Genomic DNA, 25,665 nt, shown 5'->3' with positions numbered 1-25,665 from the left:
AAGCCAGGGGGGAGTTCGTTCCAGAGCATCGGTGCTCCCACAGAGAAGGCCCTACCCCTGGGGGCTGCCAGCCGACATTGTTTGGCGGACGGCACCCTGAGAAGGCCCTCTCTGTGAGAGCGTACGGGTCGATGGGAGGCATACGGTAACAGCAGGCGGTCTCGTAAGTACCCAGGTCCTAAGCCATGGAGCGCTTTAAAGGTGGTAACCAGGATCTTGAAGCGCACCCGAAAGACCACAGGAAGCCAGTGCAAACTATGGAGCAGTGGTGTTACGTGGGAGCCACGGGCGGCTCCCATTACCACTCGCGCAGCTGCATTCTGGACTAACTGAAGCCTCCGGGTGCACCTCAAGGGCAGCCCCATGTAGAGAGCATTGCAATAATCCAGCCGAGACATAACCAGAGTGTGAGTGACCGTGCATAAGGCATCCTGGTCAAGGAAGGGACACAACTGGCGAACCAAGCGGACTTGGTAAAAAGCCCTCCTGGTGACGGCCGCCAGATGTTCATCAAAGGACAGCCGACCATCCAGGAGGACGCCCAAGTTGCGAACCACCTCCTTTGGGGCCACTAACTCGCCCCTAACAGTCAGCTGCGGGTGCAGCTGACTGTACCGGAGTGCCGGAATCCACAGTCACTCCGTCTTGGAGGGATTGAGCTTGAGTCTGTTTCTCCCCATCCAGACCCGTACGGCTTCCAGGCACCGGGACAGCACTTCGACAGCTTCGTTGGGGTGATCCGGGGTGGAAAAGTACAGCTGAGTATCATCAGCGTACAGATGATAACTCACCCCGAAACCACTGATGACCTCGCCCAGCGGCTTCATGTAGATGTTGAACAGGGTAGGCGAGAGAATCGACCCCTGAGGTACCCCACAAGTGAGGCCCCTCGAGGACGACCTCTGCCCCCCTGTCAACACCATCTGCGACCGGTCAGAGAGATAGGAGGAGAACCACCGATGAACGGTGCCTCCCACTCCCAATCCCTCCAACCGGCGCAGCAGGATACCATGGTCGATGGTATCAAAAGCCGCTGAGAGATCTAATAGGACCAAGGCAGAGGAACAACCCCTGTCCCTGGCCCTCCAGAGGTCATCCACCAACGCGACCAAAGCCGTCTCCGTGCTGTAACCGGGTCGGAAGCCGGACTGGAACGGGTCTAGATAGACAGCTTCCTCCAGGTGCCAGGAAAGCTGCCATGCAACCACACTCTCTACAACCTTCACTAAAAAGCGAAGGTTGGAGACTGGACGATAATTTCCCAAAATAGCTGGGTCCAGGGAAGGCTTCTTCAGGAGAGGTCTCACCACCGCCTCCTTCAAGGCGGTGGGGAAAACCCCTTCAACCAAAGAAGCATTTATAATTCCCTGGAACCAGCCTCGTGTCACTTCCTGACCAGGAAGGACACGGGTCCAGTAAACACGTAGTCACATGCAACCTCCCCAGCAACCTGTCCACATCCTCGGGAGCCACAGAATCAAACTCATCCCAAATAACCTCAACAAGACGAGTCTCTGCCACCTCGGCTGAATCATTGCAATCATGGTCCAAGCCATCACGAAGCTGAATGATTTTATCGTATAGATAACCGTTAAACTCCTTGGCTCGACCCTGCAGGGGGTCATCCTGTCCCTCCTGTTGAAGGTAAGACGGAAGATAGACCACAACATGAACCAAGATCAACTAGAGCTATAAACCCTAACTACAAAGTGTAATATGGAAGAGAGAAAATGGATAACAGTAAATATAAATGGACTTAATTCGGCAGCTAAAAGAAGTAAAATATTTCACAAATTAGAGAAACTAAAGGTAGATATAATTTGTTTACGGCATGCATAAGAGCACAAAAGTGCCTACCGTTCCTGTCCTATTTTTCCCTTTATTATATCTAATTAATATAGCTAATGCATATTCTTTACTTATATATATATATATATATATATATATATATATATATATATATATATATATATATATATATATATAGCCTGAAGATGACGAATGAGACTTCGTCGAAACGTCGCCAAGACACTTCCAATTTTACACAGGAGAAAACCCGAACATATATATATATTCATGATATGTTTTTTACTTATGACAATGTTTATGTATACTGTTTTGACAAAATTAAATTAATAAAAAAAAGTACACATCAAAAGACAGCACAAACATTTATTGATACATTCAAAATTGGGGAAAGTATTTACCTCACTGTCACAATGCAAGAAAAGGGGAATAGCCTTATATATAAAAGATATGATTGGGGCGAAGAAAATATATACTGACGAAAATGGTAGAATTTTGATGGTGGAAATAATAGAAAATAATATGAAAATACTTATAGTTAGCAGTATATGCTCCAAATGATAACCAAGAAGACTTCTATAGAAAACTACACATGAAAATTATAGAATTGAACTATGAAAATATCTGTATGTTGGGAGATCTTAATGGGGTAGTTGATGGAAATGTTGATTATAGAGCACAAAAGACAATGAAAAACAGCAGGAAAACCCTTCCAAAATCCTTTTTCAGGATGGTGGAGGAAATAAACCTAAAATATGTTTGGAGAGAAAGAAATCCAACAAATAGGCAATATACATTTTACTCAAATAGACACTTATCATGGTCCAGGATAGATATGATATGGATGACAATGGAATTGACTTTCAATATTCAAGAAATTGATATAGAAACCAGCACTTGGTCAGATCATAATCCTATAACAATGAAATGGAAAGGTCAAAGAAAAAGAACTAGATGGACCTTAAATACTACAACACTAAAAGACAAGGAATTTGTACAAAAAAATGGAGAAGAAGCTGGCCTATTTTTTCAAGGAAAATAAAAAAAGGATACAACATTACAGAACCGATGGGATACAATGAAGGCTTATGCAAGAGATTTAATGATAAACTATATAAGTAAAAGAAATGCAATGAAAAGACAAACTTATAAAACATTAGAAGCTAGCCACAAGAAACTTGAGGAAAATCTACAGAAATTTCCGGATAAAAAAGATATTAAAATGAAAAGGGCCTCTGGTGGCTCAACAGACTAAGTCAGTCTGTTATTAACACAGCTGCTTGCAATTATTGCAAGTTCAAGTCCCACCAGGCCCAAGGTTGACTCAGCCTTCCATCCTTTATAAGGTAGGTAAAATGAGGACCCAGATTGTTGGGGGCAATAAGTTGACTTTGTATATAATATACAAATGGATGAAGACTACACAGTGTAAGCCGCCCTGAGTCTTCGGAGAAGGGCGGGATATAAATGCAAATTTTAAAAAATGGAATTAATTAAACATATAATGGCTTTAATTGAAAAAGAAGAACTCACACAAAAAATTAGAGGCATGAAGCAGAATTATTTTGAAAATGCTAATAAGGTGGCTAGCTTATAAACTGAAAAAGGAGAAAGAATCCCAGAAAATTGAAAAAAATTGTACAAGAATTTTATAGGAAGCTATATGAACAAGAAAACATAGAAGAAGAAAAAGTAAAGCAATATCTACAAAAAGTGAATCTACCACAGATTTCCAAAGATACTCAAATGATGTTGGAAGGGAATATAACAATGATGGAATTGACTGAAGCACTTAAAAAATCAAAAAAGGGGAAAGCACCAGGTCCTGATGGATTGCCAGCAGAGTATTATAAGACATTTCAGGAGTCATTGGGGCTCCCATTATTAGAAGTTATGAATGAAGTAATGTTAAAGAAGAAGTTACGGGAGACATGGACTGAGGCTTATATAACACTTATTCCGAAAGAGGAGATGGACTTGCAGCAAATTAAGAATTATAGACTTATATCTCTGTTAAACTCAAACTATAAAATCTTCGCTTTAATATTGGCAGAAAGACTTAAAAGATACTTAAATAACTTTATACATTCTGATCAAAATGGCTTTCTGCCCAAGAGACACATTAAAAACAATATGAGGATAGTTTTAAATACCTTAGAATACTATGAGGCTCATCTGGAAAAACAGATGGCTTTGATCTTTCTTGATGCACAGAAAGCGTTTGATAATGTGAATTGGCGTTTTATGCTTTTGCAATTTGAATAGATGGGCTTTGGTGGAAAGTTTATTAAGGATATAGAAGCCATATACCAGAAACAATCAGCTTAAATAATGATTAATGGGGAATTGACAGACTCGATTCAAATCAAAAAAGGCACAAGACAAGGTTGCCCGCTGTCACCTTTATTGTTTGTTTTAACACTGGAAGTTTTAAATAGAAATATAAGAGAGGATGAAGAAATAAAAGACATGAAAATTCAAAAAGAAGAATATTAACTACAAGCTTTTGCAGATGGCTTAGTCTTTATTATGGAGGATCCATTAGAATCTATAATTATATTGATAGACAAGATAGGAGAATATGGTAAAGCGACAGGACTGAAAATTAAAGAAAAAATGAAGATAACAAAAAAATATGTTAACAAAACAAAAAACTGAATTGGTAGAATGCTCGGAGATGCAGATTACAAACAAGGTTAAATACCTTGGAATATATTTGACAGCAAGATGCAGTACACTTAAAGATAACTATAATAAATTAAAACAACAAATCATATCTGATCTGGCAAGATGGGAGAATTTGCAATTATCATTGATTGGAAGAATTTCAACAATTAAAATGAACATATTGCTGAGAATTTTATATTTGTTTCAGACTATTCCAATTAAATTGGGTAAAGGTTATTTTGAAGAACTGAATAAGATAATACTGAAATACATTTGGCAGGGCAGGAAATCAAGGATAAAATTAAAATTGCTGCAAGATGTAAGGTCAAGAGTTGGTTTTGGTCTGCCAAATTGGGAGTTATACTATCAAGCTGCAAGTTTAATGTGGATAATAGAATGGATAAATTTAGGAAATACTAGAATTCTTACATTGGAAGGTTATGATTTCTTTATTTATTTATTTTGTCACAACAGTATATATAAGCATAAGCATGAAAATAACTTTATAATATATAAGCATATATATGAGCATAAGCTCATATGCTCATTAATATGAGCATATTAATTGGATATAATGAAAGGAAACAATAGGACAGGAACGGTAGGCACGTTTGTACTCTTATGCATGCCCCTTACAGACCTCTTAGGAATGGGGTGAGGTCAATAGTAGAGTTTTTGGTTAAAGCTTTGGGTTTGAGAAGAGACCACAGAGTCAGGTAGTGTGTTCCAAGTATTAACAACTCTGTTACAAAAGTCATATTTTCTGCAATCAAGATTGAAGCGGTTAATGTTAAGTTTAAATCTATTGTTTGCTCTTGTATTGTTGTGATTGAAGCTGAAGTAGTCTTCAACAGGAAGGACATTGCAATAGATGATTCTATGAGTTAAACACAGGTCCTGTCGAAGGCGGTGGAGTTCTAAGTTTTCTAAACCCAAGATTTCAAGTCTGGTGGCATAAGGTATTTTGTTGTATTCAGAGGAGTGGAGAACTCTTCTTGTAAAATATTTCTGGACATGTTCAATTATATTGATGTCTGAAATGTGGTATGAGTTCCAGACAGGTGAGCTGTATTCAAGAATTGGTCTAGCAAATGTTTTATAAGCTCTGGTTAGTAGTGTAGTGTTTCTGGAGAAGAAGCTACGTAAGATTAGGTTTACAACTCTTAAAGCCTTTTTTGCGATGTAGCTGCAGTGGGCTTTGGCACTTAGATCATTGGATATGAAAACTCCAAGGTCTTTAACAGGGTGGGGGTCATCTGTAAGGTAATGTCCATCGAGTTTGTATTTAGTGTTTAAATTCTTTTTTTCAATGTGTAAGACAGAGCACTTGCTGGTTGAGATTTGGAGTTGCCAAGTTTTTGACCATTCTGACACAAAGTCAAGGTCTTTTTGAAGGGTAGCTATATTGTTGGTAGTATTAAATAGTTTGACATCGTCAGCGAAGAGAACACAATTACTTTTAATATGGTCACAGAGATCATTAATGTATAATATGAAGAGTGTTGGTCCAAGAATACTGCCTTGGGGAACGCTGCTATTGACAGGAACAGGATTTGATAGGACACTGCCTATTTTGACCACTTGTTGTCCGTTTGACAGGAACGCTGTTATCCAATTGTGGAGGGGTCCAGAGATGCTGTAGGATTTTAGTTTTAGGAGAAGTTTGTCATGTACTACTGAGTCAAAAGCTTTACAGAAGTCTATGTAAATTGCATCTATTGTTTTGCCTTGATCAAGATTTATAGTCCATATGTTTTTGCAGTGAAGAAGTTGTAAGTTACATGATAATTTTTTTCTGAAACCAAATTGTTTATTAAAGAGTAGATTGTTTGTTTCTAGGTGGAGGGTAATGGATTGGTTGATGATAGATTCCATAACTTTACAGGTGATGCAGCATAGAGAGATTGGTCTGTAATTTTCAACTAAGCTGGGGTCTCCTTTTTTGAAGATAGGGATGACCGTGGCTAGTGACCAAAGTTTGGGAAGGGAACTGGTTGTGAAGGCTTTTCCAAAGATTATGCTTAGGGGTTCTGCTATATTAGTGGAAAGCTTTTTTAAGAAGTATGCACATAGTCCATCAGGTCCTATAGATAGGGATGATTTCAGTTTGCGAAGAACTTTTTCAACATTTTCTTCAGTGAAATCTACATGTGTTAGGTCGTTGTTGGTGTGGTTGGGAAATATCTGGTATGAGCCATTACTGTTAACAAAGACTGAGCCGAAAAATGTGTTAAAGAGGTTTGCTTTAACTATTATTGGGTTGGCATGCATTTTTATGGTATGGAGAAGCAAAAATACAAGGGTACTTCAGAAGACAATTTATAAGAGAGGCTTTATTACCAAATTGGGAAAGAAACCAGAAAGACCACTATTTAAAAATCCCACTTTGGGTATCAGCGATTGAGGCATTCTCATATTCATTAATATTTAGAAAGGAACAAATTGTTAGATATAATGAACTGTTGAATGAAAAGAGTGAACTAAAAACAATTCAGGATCTAGAAACACAAGGTATAAAATTGAATTGGTTTTCATATTTGTAAATACGTTCTAGGTATGATAAATATTTTAAAATAGAAGGTTTCTATAATAATTTGACCAACCTAGATAAAATTTTAACAGGTACGGATGACAATTTAATTAGAAAGTTATACAGTTATCTCTTAGAGATTAAATTAGAAGAATAACAAGTGAAAGAGACTATGATTGCTTGGGGGAAAATTTTTGGGCATGGTATTGATTTAGAAGTATGGCAGAAATTGTGGACGCAAAACTGTAAGATGACAATGTCTACTGCATATAAAGAGAATTTGTATAAGATGTTTTACAGGTGGCACCTACCCCCGACAATAATAGTCAGAATGTTCAAGAATAAATCCAAAAAATGTTGGAAATGTCAACAGATACCTTGATCCTACTACCATATGTGGTCCACTTGCGTAGAAGCTAAAAGATACTGGACTAAAATACATACATGGTTGGAGAAAATGATAAAGAAACATATAGATTTTAAACCAGAAGTTTTTCTACTGGGAATTATACCTGAAACCTATAGTAGAGAATTGAGCTATTTGATTATGAATGTAATAACAGCAGCTAGAATTGTATTTGCAAGGATTTGGAAAAAAAAGAAATTGCCATTGCAGGATGAAATTATAAAGAAAATAATGGACTGTGCAGAAATGAGTAAATTGACATTTGAAATTAGAGAACAGGAAGATAAGCAATTTTATAAAGTATGGGACTTATTTTACCAATGGTTAGAAGGGAAATTATGATAAAGAAGAGTGGAGTTTTTAATAAGTTAAAAACTATTGAATGATATAATTGTCTCAAAATGATGGATAAAATAGGGTAATAAGACAAAATATTGTTCCAGAATGATTATTAGAGATTAATTGATTAAAACATTTGATTACAACTGGATGATAAAATGGAGGATTAATCAAATTAATGATAGGTAATAGTTTGCATAAAAATGTAACCCACACACTGACACATTGTATTTGAAATCGAATGGAAGATGCTTTTATGTTTGTATGTTTTGAAAAATAAAAAACTTTAAAAAAACAACAACTCCCTGGACTTCTGCAATCATTCTTAATTTGGATCTATAATTATTTCAATCATTTCCGCTCATTGCTATCTAATAGTCAGGTCCTTAATTGTTTCTACTGGGACCAGAAAAAATTGTAGTAATATTGCTTGTACATTATGTAAGAAACAATGGATACAATACATCCTAAAGACCAGTCAAATGCCTGCATCAGAGCAGGCTATATTGTCTACACTGACCTATGGTTTATTGGGGGAACAATGAGTATAAATAAATGCTCATGTGTACCTGAGAACATAAGCATTCTATACATTCCAGCTTGCCAATTTTACTTCACTCCTGTTCAGCTCATAATCTTTCTTCCCAGGTAATCTCCAGTTCCTCTCTACAGCATGTAAAAGAAAAATAATATAGATGCTTCTTTTAAATTTAAGCTTACAAACTTGTCATTTTAAAAAAAAATGCAAATTATGGAAAAAAGCTCAACCACAAGTATTTCTCTGGTGGCAATAGGAGTTTTTTTTCTCCTAAAATTTCTTCTGCTGTATCTCCATTTCTTTCTGCTATAATTGTCAAAATCATAAGACTCAGCACCCAAACCCTAACATTAAGCTTTCTCCTTTGTGCATTGTATAAGAGGCATCAGAACTGAGGGCTTTAAAAAAAGAGTCCTGCTAATGCAAAGATCCAACACTTGCCTGCTACTGCGGGGGTGGGGAAAAGGGGAGGAATAAAAGCAGATGGATTTATCAGCAATCCAGGAGATTTATGGAACAAATTCTTCCATCTCCAGTAATCCCCTCCTGATACAGAGGATTTCCCTACCATTAAATGATAGCTTTTGAGAATGAGGGTAGAAGCCTAGACAGTGAGAGACACAAAAAAATCTGATGATAAAGGCTGGACAAAAGGTGGCACAGCTCTCATCTTGGCAGGTGAGCAGATTTTGTCTTTCTTGCATAAATTCTACAGAAAGATGTGGAGGAAAGATGTTAATTGATGATTGGGATCAGAGATACTTATTTCCACACCATTTGTTCATTTATTTCAGTTCTGCCATTTTCCCCACAAACTATGTTTTTTCAGATTTCTTCCAGTTTTCATTTCTCAGCAAGCATCATAGACATAGGGGAGCTGAAGTTCAGAGGAAGACAGCAACAAGCAGCCACAGGCATATTAATTGAGTGGAAATAAGGAAGGCTGCAGGGACCATTGTTTTCTGAAAAACCATTTTCGGTTAGTAATCCAGAGAACAATCATTTGGGAGCAGCCCATTAAAACCAGCCCTTAATTAACCTCCAAATAAGTGTGCAAAGTATTGAGATTTTAGAAGTCTTAGAAGAACAGAAAACAAGCAAAACCCCTGAAAAAAAGATCTGTTGTTTAAACAGGAAATGGATAACATGCATTTTAAAGAATTCTTTTAAAATCCAGAAGCAGAAGCAACCATTACAAGCAAGCATGAATGGAATATTTTTGTGCTTTTATTTGTTTTTAGATTTGCAAGAACATTTGTCAGGTCTGAGATGCCATAGTGAATAATCAGGGTAATGTTGGCCATCATTTTAAATGGTAAGTAACTTCTAATTCTAAGAAACTCCACAGATTTTTCTAAACAATAAGATTTAGTTCTTTTATTTTGAAAGCATTTATCATACATTTGTTTGCCTTTTATTTTTGTTTGTGCTGCTGCAACCAATAATATCTAACTACATTGTTTCCCCCAAAATAAGACATTCCCTGATAATAAGCCCAATCGGGCTTTTAGTGCATGACAATAAGGCAAAGCGCTTATTTCAGGGTTCAAAAAAATATAAGACAGGGTCTTATTTTCAACGAAATACAGTACCAGCAGTCTCTCTAAAAAGAAAGAGCAAAAAAATCTATTCTGATATTTGAATATTCCTGACAAGAAATTATATCCATCTTATTGCATTTTAGATTTTGGTCTGAAACACATCCATTTCATCTCCCATTATACAACTTTCAGGCAGTTCTGTCTCAAAGGATTTCACTTTTTCTAATTAGCAAAATGGATACTCATGAGCTGATCAAAAAATTGCAAATACTGCCAATTTCTTGACAGACTGAAGGGGGAAAAGGGGTTTTCTTGTTTGTTTGCATTAGACATTCCATTCAGAATAACAGACTCACAGTTGGAATGGATCTTGGAATTCTTCTAATCCAACCTCTGCTCAGGCAGGAAATCCATTCAAGAGGAAATGATTACTTGATAATTATTACAGAGTATAAAATATTCTATAAATGTTATCTTGTAAAATAGAGAAGGCAATCAATTTTGAATGTTAATTACATAATTTGACATGTTCAGACAAATAATCACTGGAACAAAAACCCTGAAAGATCAGAATCAGGGCCCCATCTTGTCAGGATTATGTAGTCTGCAATACTCAAATGGAGGCATTCAGGAAGCTCAGAACAAGATCAGGAGGCTGATTGATTGACTTCTCCCTCTGGAACTTTCTAGAAGCAAGTATTTCGTATATGTTCCTTGTGATCAGAAATGGTAAAAGCCATAACTAGTCAGTAGTAGCCCAATCTCCATGAATTTATCTTTCAAAATAAAACTCTTTTTTTCTTCATTTTCCATATCTTGCATTATTTTCTATCATGTCTCTCATGTTCTGCTTTCTCTCCAAACTAAAAATGGTATATAATCATTTCTGTTTTGATTGCCTAATTATGCTGGTTAGGATTATGAGTGTGTATTTTTCCCAGCTTTCCTTTGAAGTGCAGTGACTGAACTGAACAATGTGTTTTCAAGAGTATTCTTATAGAAACCATTACCATATTGACTACTTTTAATTTGCTTCCTACTGATTCCAAGTATAGAATTTGAGCTATTGATCAGGATTCTAAAACCCATTCCCTACTTAGTCATTGCAAAGTTTACACACATATATGCACACAATTGGATTTGCTGAGTGGTAGTGCACCTGTTTTGTATACAAAGGATTTCAGTCCTAGCAATTCAGATTCACACATTGCACCGAGCATTAAATTGGATTCGTTTTATTTGGCATCAGATATTATATGAGCCTAATCATTGTCTCTTATTCAAGCTAACTATGGCTTTCTGTGATGCATTGTCCCAGTCATTTTAACACAATTCCATATATACTTTGCCAGTGTTTTTTTCTATGGCATAGATGAAGAATCAAACCTTTAAATATCGCTTGACTCAAGTTCTAATCAGCTCCAGCCACATGATTAAAGATCGTTGGAAGCCTAGAGAACGCCACATTCCTCATCCTTGGAATATAATTAGACCAGTTCCAAAACCATTGGTGAAAACTGTTTCTGCTCTATTGCAAAAAAAATGTGCCTTCTATAAGAAGAAACATTGTTTCTTTTTTGTTTGGCTCAACTGGAATGAGAGTTTTAATTTAAGGATCTTAGCCTGGCTTGCATTTAAATAGGTCCTTCTATCTTGTATAAGTTGATTACTGGATCATGGAAGGAGTATTGTCATGCAAATAGGAAAACCTAGTTATATAAACTACATAACAGTGCAGTTAGTGTATGCCTAAACAAGCTCTTACTATATTACTTAAATATTTACTTTGGGGTTAACTGTTCCTTCCAATAGACAATGTTCAACTGAAGCTCTAGGAAAGCAAGCATCTCTAGACATTCTGTTACTACTTTGTTTTTGTTAGAAGCAGTGGTGGGATTCAAATAATTTAACAACTTTGCCCTAATTACCAGCTGGGTAGGCATGGTGGGTGGGCATGTGACTGGGTGGGCATGGCCAACTCAATGTCACACCCCATACCTGGCTCCGCCTCCCAGCTGCTCGCCTCAAAGGCCTCAATAGGATACAATTTTCCTCTCTATTTATTTACTACTGCTGAACAAATGGCCGCTTCAAGGGTGACATGGCAAGGCTTGGCCTCCTTTTGGGCCCAGCTCTCAGCTGCCGCCTGCTCACCCTCCTCTCCACCTCAGGTCCCGCATCCAATCTTTCAGGCAGCGGGTAAGCAACTCTCGGGGGAGAGTGCCATGCTTGGGCACTGTGTGCCCGAACCAGGCACTTTCTCTTGGGCCTCCCTCCCAGAGCTGGGCCTGAAAGATGGCCCAAACTCACTGGGTTCCCCCCCCTCCAGGCAGCCCTTTGATTGAGTGCAGTGGGCCCAGAGTGAAATGTAAAATTTGTTACTACCAGTTCTGTGGGCATGGCTTGGTGGTGGGGGTAATGTGACTGGGTGGGCCTGGCCAACTTTTTTTAAAACTTTTTTTAACTTTTAAAAGCATTTTTTCTACAACCTCTTCGGCTTTTAAAAGCCTGTGATGATCAGGCAACTCAGCTGGGATCTCCAGAGGAAAAAAAGCTTTTAAAGGGTTCTGACGATCCCAGCTGAGTTGCCTGATCGCCAGAACCTTTTAAAAGCTTTTTTTTACAGCCTCTTCGGCCAAAGAGATTGTAAAAAACATGCTTTTAAAAGCCTCTGATGTTCAGGCAACTCAGCTGGGATCGCCAGAGGAAAAAAAGTTTTGAAAGGGTTCTGACGATCTCAGCTGAGCCACGCGATCATCAGAGGCTTTTTTTTACTTTTAAAAGCATTTTTTCGGCCAAAGAAAAAATGCTTTTAAAAGTTAAAAAAAACAAAACACCAACCTCAGCTGGGGCGGGGGGAGGACAGGGATTTTTGCTACCAGTTCTCTGAACCACCCACCGCCATTGCTACCGGATTGGGCAATCCAGTCCGAACCGGGAACATTTCACCCCTGGGTGGGCTCCAAACTGATCTCCCTCCCCCACCTTTGGCTTTAACTTCTCAGGCCAGGTGAGGAGTGGCTGGGAGGGGAGCAGTGAGAGTGCCCACCTGCAGGCCGCCCACAAAGAGGCTGCCATGCAGCACCAGCAGCAGCTCATGGATCATGGTGCCACACGGGGACAGGCCTGAGCTCCTCTTCTCAGGAGCCCCAACAATGCCCCCATCCTCCTTAGGGCAGAGCCAGCTCTGGGTGCTAGATTGGCCACCTGTGAAGCCTGTTGTCTGCCAAGGAGCCCAGCTGAGGCCTTGTTCACTGCCTGCTGAGGTGCCTGGTGATGGATGGGGTCCTTCAGGCACTTAGCTTGGCTGCCTGTTTAGTAGCTGCAGCCCCTCCCTCTGAGTGCCTTGTCAGAGCTGCCTTGGGGTTTTGCCTGCACGGACGTCGCTTGCTTGGAGGGGGGCAAGGGGTGGTTAGAGGAGTGCTGAGATGCCAAAATGGCCTCAGGTGAGGCTGGGCGAGGCAAGTAATGGCTGGGAGGGGGGAGGGGCAAGCCGTGAGGCAGGCCCAGCATGGTGATTCAGCCAGTTTGCCGAACTGCACACAACATTAACAACCGGTTCAGATGAACAGGTGTCAACTGGCTGAATCCCATCACTGTTTAGAAGTGAAAAAACAGAAGGGAAGCATCCCAAAGATGCTTTTTCAAAAGGCAACTGGACTTTGTTTTTTCTTGAAGATGTTTTGCTTCTCATCCAAGAAGCTTCTTTAGTTCTTGACATTTTGCTTCTCATCCAAGAAGAACTGAAGAAGCTTCTTGAGTGAGAACTGAAATGTCTTCAAGGAAAAACAAATTTTCCAGATGCCTTTTGAAAAATTACCTTTGGGAGAACCATGAGCTGGATGACTGAGACTCTCCATAGATAGAAGGGAAGGATGTAACATGGAATACATGGGATTGTCTATTTTTGTAAACTACAGTTTAAAAAAAGTCTCACTAAGGGTTATCTCAACTTCTGCTATCTGCATTGACATGTTCATTTTTTTGCAGTGACAATAAAACTGAAGTGGTTTGCCATTGCCTTTGTTTGATTTTCTGCCTCTTCCCTCCCAATCTTCCCAATTATAGCTTGGGATAGCTTGATAGTTTTTCCATTGGACTAACCAGGTCTGAGCTTACTTATGTTCTTGAAGATCAGCCATGATTAAGTACTGCTACTGGTACTTGTCAGATACCCTGCAAATTTGAAATCAAATGAGTTAAAAATAATATCTGTAACACTTTAGAGAGAAGCTATCCCATAAGTGATTATACGTCTTTAGAGAGTAAGAATATGCTTTTCTTCCTATTGCGTATAACAAGCTTCTTCTTTTAGTGGACAAGTTTTTCTTTTTAGCATTAGAGAGATGGGCCTGCAGTGTTTGATTCCAGGTGAAGTTGCTACCATTTTGCTAATGTTTAGCTATTGCAACACTTACTGGATGGGTGAATTCAGTATCACTATGTCTTCATTGTATAAAATACATCAAAGAATTTGTGAATAAGTCTTAGGAATAAACAATTCCTAATTTCAATTTTGTTAAAAATAAAGGGCAAAATGGTAATGACTGTGCAATGAACCAAACAATAATACTTCACCTTTTTCTCGTTTGCTTTTATAAAATTGAATACACTTCATATATATGTATGATTTCCCATTTTCTTTTAAGAAAGTAATATATGCAGTACAAGTGCCTAAAAACAGTCTTCCAGACAAAATTCCCATGATTGTCTAAGAACTGAGATCCTTTCAGCTTTATGGCCAGTGATTTCACTTGGGCAAGAGACATTATTGTGTTACATTGGGGATTCACTCCATATTACTGCATATATCCTGCTAGTTTTTACTACTGAAAACCAAGTAACATATTGTTCATTAATAACTTATGAGAACATCTATTGAAAATTAAAGTTCCTGAAGTTAATTAAAGTGCTGGAATTACCTTATACATTTAGCCATAGCAAAACTTGCTTGATGTTGGATTTTTGTTATGTGAGAGCCACATGGTTTTATAATACGTTGTGTGAATATGGCCTACATATTGTCTTTAGAAGGTAATATTTCTGCATTCTACTCATTTTCTGAATACAGCTGGTAAGTCTGCTTGCTCTGGGCTCATGAGATGTTTCCCAGACAAATAAATAAAAACAGAGAAAGAGAAAATTACAAAAGGATGGAGAAAATGTTTACTTCTGTATATTAGATCAAATTGCTCCACTGGAGATACATCAAAGAATCAAAGAACAATGATCATTCTTGATAAAAAATTAGTGGTTGGGCCTGGATTCTAGCTTGAAGTGGAGGTTAATTTTTTTTTAGTATATTGTGTGAACCAGTGTTGCAGTTTGTAATCCATAGTTTATAATTCTACATTTTTTGTGAATCATAGAACCACATTGTGGTTTTTTGAAATCATGGCTAGGCAAGCCGTGGTTCTTTGTGAGGTGTAAGATCAGTCTGCATAAAATAAAATTGTTTGTGTTCATTGCACTATCATTAAAGTTTACTAATCTCTCTTTTCTCTTTCTTTCCTTGGGCATAATGATGGGGCCCTTTCTTGCCAGTCTTGCTTTGCATCTGCCCTGTGCATTCGGTGTGGGCTTGTGTCCGTTCCTGTCCTGCCAGTTGTATCTGCACTGAAGAGAAGAGTTGTGCCATTCTTTGTGACAGAGCTGGTCTTGCACAGATCCCTAATGAGTTTCCTTGTGAAGCATATTCTATTAACTTGGATAAAAATAACATCAAATTCCTTGCTGAGAGGGCATTTGGTACTCTCCCGTCCCTAAAATCTCTCTCAATAAGCCATAACAACATATCCTTTATTACTCCTGGTGCTTTCAAAGGGCTTGCTAGCTTAACTGAGTTAAAAATGGCCCACAATGAATACATTCGTTATCTGCATACCAGGACTTTTATTTCTCTCCAGAGGCTAATCCGATTGGATTTAGCAGACTGCAATCTTTTCAATATTCCAGACAGGATTTTTATAGAGCTTCCAGCTCTTCAAGAACTCTTTTTCTTTCAGAATAACTTCCGAAGGATCCCAGGAGCTATAAGAGGGATGGAGAATTTGACTCATGTTTATTTGGAGAAAAACAAGATAGAAGCTGTGGCATATAATTCACTTCTGGGCCTGATCCGGTTGAAATATCTCAATCTGCAAGTCAACAGAATAAATGTCATTCATAATAGAGCTTTTCAGGATTGCCAGAAATTGGAGTACCTTTATTTAAATGACAACTTAATCAGTGACCTCCCTGAGAATTCCTTTGATGGTCTGTGGCATCTAAAGATGCTTAATCTTGGTGGCAACTTCCTCAAGATTGTCTCTAATACCTGGTTCCAGGATCAATCTGAACTGGAAGTTTTGTATTTGGACAGAAACTGGATCAGTTATATTGAGGAAGGTGCTTTTGAAAACCTCACAAGCTTGGTATATTTGCACTTAAACAGTAACAATCTAACTACGTTGCCTTTCTTAGTCTTTCAACCAGTTTACCTCCTAGGAAGACTCTACCTTTTCCGGAACCCCTGGGAGTGTGATTGCAAGATTGAGTGGCTAAAAGAGTGGATGGAGAATTACGGACTTGTGAGAGATATTCCTTGCACTTCCCCGTCTTCAGTAGTTGGCCTTGACTTAATTGATGTTATTTTTGAGAAGACAGATGAAGGTTTATGTCTTGACCCAGAAGAATTAAACACCTCATCTTCTACACCTCTTCCCATGCAAGAATTACAGTCGACTACAGAGAATAAATTCAACAGTCTTATCTCAAAATTTTTACTCCAGAAGGAACTTTCAGAGGAAGTGATAAACACTACAGAAGGTTTCAGCAACACTACTCTGTTAGATGACTTGATTAATGAAGCATCTTTAGGACTAAGAGAATGTCATATAAAACAAATATATTTTAATATTTGGTTATTCTTTATATCTCAAGCATTATGGACCATATAAACCAAAATTCTTTAAAATTAATTTGGTTGTTTTTCTACTCAAGCATGATCAAAAGAAGATGATTGTGATATTAATCCTATGTTTAGAACTAAATATAAAAATATCTTCTGGGCCCATATTTTAAAGATTCATATTCATGATTAAGAAATTAAAATGAGAGAAAATTGAAAGGTAATAAACCCAGTTGTCTTTATTTACTAAAGAAGTTCTGCAAAACACATCACAGGTTTCACCACTATTACTCAGATATGGAAACAGTACTACAGTATTTAGAAGTTCTGAATACCGAGTTTCAAGGACATTTGGTACCTGTAGTGGGAAATGATATATTGGTTTATATCAAACAATGTCAAATTCTCAGTTTCATTTTGTCATTTTTTTTGTCTTAAGGAGGGTGGTTTGAAGCCTGCGAGTAGGGCTGGAGGGCAATTTACTTCCTAATCACAAAACTGATATTCATAGGGATTGAAACTAATAGAAGAGAATATTTGGAGCTCAGTGTTGATCTGTAGAGTCCTTGATACTCTGAAGCATGGAAGATGTTTTCTAGTTGGATAATGAATCATCTGTCAGAAAGAACCAAGTTCAGAAAGCATCAAGGACTCCAAATAGGGATTGATACAGTAACTGTTGTCCAGTTTGTGACAGACTTAAGCAGGTCCTCATTTTTTTTTTATGAAAAATGCCAAAATTATCTCTGTAATTCTTTAAAATATGAAGCAAACTTATGCACGTACATTATGTTACACTCTAGATCTCAGAAACTAAAAGGCATAATAAACACTACAAGCTTATTCATGTTCATTTGACTTTTCTCTGCTTGCAGGTGGCTTAGTATGAAATATCGAATAAAGAGCTGTAGCTGTACAGAACAATGGCATGTATTGTATGAATATTGTTTTAATAAAACAATACTGCAATGCTCTCTACATGGGGCTCCCCTTGAAGAGCACCTGGAGACTCCAACTGGTCCAGAATGCGGCTGCGTGGGTAATAGAGGGAGCAACTCGAGGCTCCCATGTAACACCTCTCCTGCGCAAGCTGCATTGGCTGCCGGTGGTCTTCCGGGTGCAATTCAAAGTGTTGGTTACTACCTTTAAAGCGCTCCATGGCTTAGGACTGGGTTATTTACGAGACCGCCTGCTGCCACCGATTGCCTCCCATCGACCAGTGTGCTCCCATAGGGAGGGTCTCCTCAGGGTGCCGTCGGTCAGACAATGTCGATTGGCGACCCCCAGGGGGGAGGGCCTTATCTGTGGGAGCTCCTGCCCTCTGGAACGAGCTGCCTCCAGGGATTCATCGACTCCCTGACCTCCGGACCTTTCAACGCGAGCTCAAGACATTTTGTTCCACCGCGCAGGGCTGGCCTAATAATAATTTTAATGGGGGTTTTTATCAGAGTTTTATTAGAGTTTTAATTATTTCTAGCTAAATTAAATTAGTTTTTTAACAATGTTTTAATTTTTGTATTCTTGCTTTTTACCTTGCTGTAAACCGTCCTGAGTCCTTCGGGAGAAGGGCGGTATAGAAGTTAAAATAATAAATAAATAAATAAATAAATAAATAAATAAATAAATGTTTTAATTTTTTACTGTTGCCATGGTTCCACATTTTATAGCTGTTAATGTAGCAATGCTAAAAAAGGGAATCAATATATGTAGTACACAATGGGCTTTAAGCATCACTCCTCTTCTATAGAACAACATTGTACTGAGGCTTCCAATGGCCCCAACCCTATTGGAGTTTAGGAAAGATTGAAAAGATATTTGTTCCAGCGAGCTTTGGGGGTAAAGATGTTATAAGGTTATTCCTTCTTTCAATATCTTGTTTGTTCAGATTTTTATTATGTCTTGGTATGTAAAACCAGGACATAATAAAAAGTCATAGAACTCAGAGGGTGTACTTTCTTTTTCACATGATGTATATATAATTAATATTGTGTTTCCCTGAAAATAAGACAGGGTCTTATTTTCTTTTGATCCCTGAAATATGGCCTTGGCCTTATTACCAGCAGGTCTTATTATTTTTGAAGTGTAGGAGGCCCCTAAACCTCAGCCCTCAGCAGGGGACTAGCTTCTTCGCTGGTGCCGCTCAGGCTGCTGCCTCCAGCAATTGTGGAGAAGTGAGACGCGTTCTTACATGACTTCCAGCTCCTACCATGCCCGGCAAGGAGAGCCCCATCTCGTTCCATGCGTCTCACTTCTCTGCTACCTCACCCCTCCCCATCTGCCACTCCCCCTCATCAGCTGAGATTGGCAAGCCAGATTCGGGGAGTTGAATGTGTTGCCGCCTCCTGGGAGGAGAAAAACGTGAGAAATGTGCTCTATCGCAGCACCTCCGCTCTCTCTTCTCCTGACTGACAGTGGTGTGTCTAGCTCACCGAATCTGGCCTGCTGATCTTGGGCAGCAGTGGTTCTGACCCAATCCTCACCGGCAATGCTGCGGGCAAGAACTGGCTACACCAATACCACTTCATGACTGTGCAGACAGCCCACACTGGCCACTGCTTGGAGCTCTGGCACCAGTCCCCCTCCCACAGTCCCAGGTCAACAGGGCTAGAGCTTGCAAGAGTTTTTTTGCTGCTGCTCTTTGCGGCCGCCACTAAGAGAAGGAGCGCATGAGCTAGGGTTTGCAGGAGTAGCCTCTGTGAGGCCGTTCCACGTGGATGGCAGGTGTGTGTGAGGTGTGTGGGTCATGTTCCCCCTCCCTTCCTCCCCCCCGCGTCGCCTCCTCACGTGTTGTTTGCGTGGCAGCTGCGCATGCATCTAAGTATTTTGGGGGAGGGGTCTTATTTTCAGGGGGGCTTATTTTAGTGCATGCGCTTGAGAGCTCAATTGAGCTTATTATCCAGACAGGCTCTAGTTTCAGGGAAACACAGTATAAGAACTGAAATAATGTAAGAAAACGTGACTTTAAAACAGAGCCTCAACTACGGATAGCTGATTTGCAATCAAAGCATTTCTACATGGCAGGCAGTTAAGATGTCCCTTATCTAATGGAAATGCATATTTCAAACAGAGGTACCCAAGATTTTTACTTAACTTTTCTGACCACCAATCATTGTGAAAAATAATGGTCAATCTGGAGATTGGGGCAAATACATTGTTCAACTTTTTTTTTCTTTTTTGCAAGATGGTGCTTGCACTCGGAGCATTCTTTGTTACTTTGCATCTCTATTTCCTTTTTAATCCCTAATCTTCTTTTTGACTGCCTAAAATCGATCATTATCTACTGTATCTTTCAGGTTCAAAATTGGCTAAATTGGGGGAGGGAGAGAAGTGTGCTGGGTTCAACTTAGGTTATCCTAAGTTTTTTTAATAACAAGAGTAATGACCTAATTTATCTTTGAACAGCAATACAGTGAGTGGAGATATTTTTCTAAATAACCAGTATAATCCTCCTGACCTAGCTGCAATTAGACCTGGATTCCCTCCCCAAAGTTTTTCCACCTGGATGTTCAAACAGCCCTGGAAAGCCATGAGAGCTATTTCCCTAACAGCATCCTTCCAAAGTGGAAATATTCCCAAAGCCATGGTCTTGGGTGGCAGAAATAGCCTCTGCCTATTTATTAGTTTCACTTCCGTTAGTGAAAAATCTGAGGAGCTTCATAGATGTCCCTACCTATTAAGATTGTTGCAGAATTGCACTGAAATTTAAACATTAACAATTAAAATTAAAAATTAAAACAATTTAAAAAAATCCCTCTGGAGAGGAAACAATATGGCTATGTAGCAAATTTCAAAAACCGCTACAGAAATATTTGCAACCAAATAAAAACTGAATGCACCATTTACCACACCAAGCAAGAAGAAGACCTTCTGCGCACAAATTCCAATCGTGCTTTTTATAATTTTGTGAACAATAAACTTAAAGAATCAAGATCCATCCCACCACTAAAAGAATCTAACGGCAAAGAATGTAACGATGAAACAGTTAAAGCAAACCTCTTTAACACATTCTTTGGCTCTCTTTGTTAACAGTGATGGCAAATATCTGACATTCCCCAATCGTACCAACAATTAGTACAACGACTTAACACATATAGACTTCACAGAAGACAATGCTGAAAAAGTTCTTCACAAACTGAAATCATCTTTATCTATTGGGCCTTATAGATTATGTGCATACTTCTTAAAAAAAATTCCACTAATATAGCAGAACCCCTAAGCATAATCTTTGATAAAGCTTTCATGACTAGTTCCCTTCCCAAACTTTGATCTCTAGCCACAGTCATCCCTATCTTCAAAAAAGGAGATCCCAGCTTAGTTGAAAATTACAGACCAATCTCTCTATGCTGTGTCACCTGCAAAGTAATGGAATCTGTCATCAACCAATCCATTACCCTCCACCTAGAAACAAACAACCTACTCTCTAATAAACAATTTGGTTTCAGAAAAAAATTACCATTACAACTTCTCCACTGCAAAAGCATATGGACTACTAATCTTGATCAAGGCAAAGCAATAGATGCAATCCACATAGACTTCTGCAAAGCTTTTGACTCAGTAGTACATGATAAACTTCTCCTAAAACTAAAATCCTATGGCATTTCAGGACCTCTTCACAATTGGATAACTGCTTTCCTGTCAAACAGACAAGTGGTCAAAATTGGCAATGCTCTATCAAATCCTGTTCCTGTCAAAAGTGGCATTCCTCAAGGCAGCGTTTTTGGACCAAGGCTCTTCATACTATACATAAATGATCTCTGTGACCTTATCTCAAGTTATTGTGTCTCTTTGCTGACGATGTCAAACTATTTAACACCACCAACAATACTACTATCCTTCAAAAAGACCTTGACTTTGTGTCCGATTGGTGTAAAACTTGGCAACTCCAAATCTCAACCAGCAAATGCTCAGTCTTACATATTGGAAAAAAGAACCCAAACACTAAGTACAAGCTTGATGGTCATTACCTTACAGATGACCCCCACTCTGTTAAAGACCTTGGAGTTTTCATATCAAATGATTTAAGTGCCAAAGCCCACTGCAACTACATAGCAAAAAAAGCTCTAAGAATTGTAAACCTAATTCTGCGTAGCTTCTTTTCCAAAAACTCTACACTACTAACCAGAGCATACAAAACATTTGCTAGACCTATTCTTGAATACAGCTCACCTGTCTGGAACCCATACCACATCTCTGACATTAATACAATTGAACGCGTCCAGAAATATTTTACAAGAAGAGTTCTCCACTCCTCTGAAAACAACAAAATACCTATACCACCAGACTTGAAATCCTGGAATTAGAAAACTTAGAACTCTGCCGATTCCGACAAGACCTGTATTTAACACATAGAATCATCTATTGCAATGTCCTTCCTGTTAAAGACTACTTCAGCTTCAATCGCAATAATACAAGAGCAAACAATAGATTTAAACTTAATGTTAACCGCTTCAATCTTGATTGCAGAAAATATGACTTTTGTAACAGAGTTGTTAATACTTGGAATACACTAACTCTGTGGTCTCTTCTCAAAATCCCCAAAGCTTTAACAAAACACTGTCTACTATTGACCTCACCCCATTCTTAAGAGGTCTGTAAGGGGGCATGCATAAGAGCACAAAAGTGCCTACCGTTCCTGTCCTATTGTTTCCTTTCATTATATCAAATTAATATATTATTGCCTACTTTTGCTCATATATATGCTTATATGATGTGTTGTTGTTTTATGCTGATGCTTGTGTATACTGTTGTGACAAAATAAAATAAAAAAAATCACATTATTTAAAATGTTATTTAAATCTTACCTTATTTCAAATTTACCCAAGACCTATATGCTGATTTGTCTAGCAAACATTTGCTTCCTAGCCTTGAGGCACTAAATTGACACGCCACCATATAGAACTTACCACTTCAGGCCATCTTTCACTTACCGATGAAATAATTTTGAAGAATGAGAAGCAGGTTTTGGTCAAAGAGCACTGAAACCTGTCAGTGCCAACATTCTTAGTAGAAGAAACAATTTCTGGTAGAAATACCAGAGTCCAGACAATTTAAAACAAGCTTTTACTGCTTTACATCTAAAGATTTAGCTGCATATAAGTAGCCTTTGGTTTACAACAGCAATTGTGTGAGCAGAATTACTATTACTAAGCAATATGGTTGTAAAATGTCATGTAACTGTGCTGCTTTGTGACAGCAGCTCCAACAGTCCTGGTTCCTCTTGTTAAGTAAGGGCCTCATGTGATCATGATTTCTGACTTCTTCCTGGCTTCCCCTTTGGTTTGGCTTGTAGGAAGCTGCCAGAGAACACAAAAAATGTGATCATGTGACCATAGCTCACTGCAACATTGCTAGCTGATTACCAAGCTGTCAAGCTTGAACCACTTTGTTTCTTTCAAACCTAATGTTTTTCAACTGGAGTGGGGAGATGGAATGTAGAGAATGTATGCAAAAATCGTGAGAACTTGGAATCAGCAAGGTCACCTCTGCAGGTGCTTGAAAAGAGATGGACTGTTCTCATAACAAAAAAAGTCTCATAACTGAACAATGTTATCAACCAAGGGTGAGGAGAAGGGGAAGTTATTGTTTCACAGGGCAAACATTTGTGTGGGAAATCAGAGCTGGTTTTGTTTCTTCAGTAACAACATGGTGTATCCAATAAAGTTTTACTTTTGGGAATTCAATTCTCCCGAGAGTGTTTCCTGGTTTGGGTTTGCTAATTGGACAGTTGACTTTAAACCAGTTCTCCTAACTCAACTCAGCCTACTTGGATAACCCCAAGAGAGCTGTGATCTAATAATGTCTGGAATGGAGCAAAAAGCTGATGCCATAGCAAAGCCTGGATTGGTTCCTCCTCAGGAAATACCACCAGTCACCCAAGCAAATGCTGGGGCACAGATGGTGGTAACCCAATCCAAAGTGAGAGCAGAGAAAACGGAGCAGCCCTTGTGCATGAGGAGGGAATCATGGCTGAAAGCATTTGCCCGGACTCAAAGGCATGATGACTGAGTGGAGTGGGGAAGGCAGCAGAGTTGGAGTTCCCCTTGGTTCTGTCTGGAGTTGCTGTGACTCTAGGGAGCAAATGGAAGGCCTGGAGGACTGCAGACTGGGAACAGCCAGGGGAGTGGAAATTCTTGACAACATGCCGTAACCCATCTATTTGTCAGAATGGAGATTTGTCAGAATGGAGATGCAGGGAACAGCATCAGTGTATCCATCAGTCCTGGGAGTGGGGCTTGGGATGGGCCAAGTGTCGGCAGCCCCCTACCCTTTTTCACTCCAAAGAGTGAGATGGAGAGTATAATCCAAGGTGTTGAGACTCCCCCACGCAGGGGTTACCATTCTGCCCATGGCTGCGGGGCAAGCCCAGGGAATCTGTGCAGCGACAGGAGCCCAGTGTCAAGCTTCAAATGTTTGCTGTTGCAACTATTTTCACTTCTCAGCTTGCCAACAAACTATGGGGGGAGGAAGGGAGAGATAGAACAAAGTTCGACATAGGAATCAAGGATGTTTCAGCAGGTGTTTACCAGAGCCAAGCAAGACTTTCTCATGACAATACTAGAAGTCTTCATTGGACAACATGATCTACCCTAATAAGGGGGAGAGAAAACCTGAACTTTAACTATGTGGGTTTGTGCAGGAAGTAGTCAGATCTGATTTTGGCCTCATCTTTGCCAATATGATGTATTAATTAAAGTTTTGCATTAAGAGATTGGATCGTCTCAGCTTTGCTTGCTTTTGGTTGGGTTCGTCAGTCGGAACTTTGACACTCAGGCTCAAGCAGTCCTCCCAGGGGAGAGGGCTGCCATTGGGCTAGGTGCTAGTTCAGGATGATTAGGAGCCCCATCTCTAAAAGTTGTGTTTGATGAGTGGCTCGAGAAACTAGCCTACTTCCTGAACCAGGCATGGAATTATCAGGATCAGTATGGGCAATGTATCTGGATAAAGCTGCCTGTGTGAATGCCATCACTCTGAACCTAGAGTATGAGGTGGCAGAGTGGGTGATGTACCTCCATGATGAAGGAGCTGGGGAATTGGGATGTCCTCCTGGATGAACTTCGAGCCAGATTTGGAGACCCTGCCCGGGTTCACCGAGAAGAATCCAGGATCTGTGCCATAAGGCAGGGGTTTGCTGGTAACTGAATATATTCAGGAATTCTGCAGCCTGGCTGAAAAGCTGAGAGCATGGCCAGAACATTTACTGGTCTACCACTTCCAAAATTGACTAAATAAGGAGCTATACCAAAACTACCTGCCCCGAGAAATTCCAGACAACCTCCCAGCATGGTACCAGCGGGCAATCACAGAGGCGCTAAACCTGTTGGAGTACCAGCAGCATGCAGCACATGAGGGTCACCCCTGACAAGGCCAGGAGGGACATCTGCCAAAATGCAAGGTATCAACAGCCCCTCCTGCCACCTCTAGGGAGAACCCATGGCACTTATCTGGAGCTTGCTTCCGATGTGAAAAAGACAGCCATCGAGCAGCCAACTGGATAACCCCTGAATTCATGTTGGCAGCGAGGGTCCCAGGCCAGTGGAAGGCCAAGAAAGTGCCAAGGAAGGGAAAGAGAAGATATGGATAGTGCAGCAGGTCATGGAAGTCTCTTCCCCCTCTAACGAGAGGGAAAGAACTCCAACTCCCAGCAATCCCAACCTGGTCTTCTATGAGAGCGACAGCCAAGGGATGATGATCTGATGGTAAGTGGAATCATTGCCCATTTTACTGCCTGGATGGAGATGCTAGTGCCCCACTCAGGGCGAGAAGGGTCTATACGGCCCTGGTAGACTCAGGTTGCACTCGCTGCTTAGTTATCCTGCAAACTGTGGAAAAGATGGGACTGAGACTTTAAAAATGGAAGCAACCTATGAAGATTGAGCAAGTCGATGGTTCCCTTACTGGGGGGTTGCCAGCCATGTGGCTAACAGAACCAATAACTGTGAGATCAGGAAG

The 25,665-nt window shown here is 39.6% G+C and overlaps 1 protein-coding gene across 1 annotated transcript; it reads left to right on the top strand.

Annotated features, from left to right (window-relative positions):
- Positions 1-10,534: 10,534 nt before the first annotated feature.
- On the top strand, positions 10,535-16,765 carry NYX (nyctalopin). The gene is made up of 2 exons (XM_058186229.1): positions 10,535-10,556; positions 15,372-16,765. Exons 1-2 carry the CDS (start codon positions 10,535-10,537, stop codon positions 16,763-16,765), a joined length of 1,416 nt encoding a protein of 471 aa, XP_058042212.1.
- Positions 16,766-25,665: the final 8,900 nt, after the last annotated feature.

This window comes from Ahaetulla prasina, chromosome 5, assembly GCF_028640845.1.
Source record: "Ahaetulla prasina isolate Xishuangbanna chromosome 5, ASM2864084v1, whole genome shotgun sequence".
Taxonomy (NCBI): domain Eukaryota; kingdom Metazoa; phylum Chordata; class Lepidosauria; order Squamata; family Colubridae; genus Ahaetulla; species Ahaetulla prasina.
The sequence above is the reverse complement of the archived record's forward strand: the minus strand, read 5'-3'. Positions and strand labels throughout refer to the sequence as shown.

What these genes read in the sequence shown, in the direction of transcription:
- NYX (XM_058186229.1), top strand. Translation starts at nt 10,535, where the DNA reads ATGTTCCTTGTGATCAGAAATG. An exon ending in GTTCCTTGTGATCAGAAATG is followed by an intron (nt 10,557 to 15,371) that starts GTAAAAGCCATA and finishes CTTTCTTGCCAG; the next exon opens with TCTTGCTTTGCATCTGCCCT.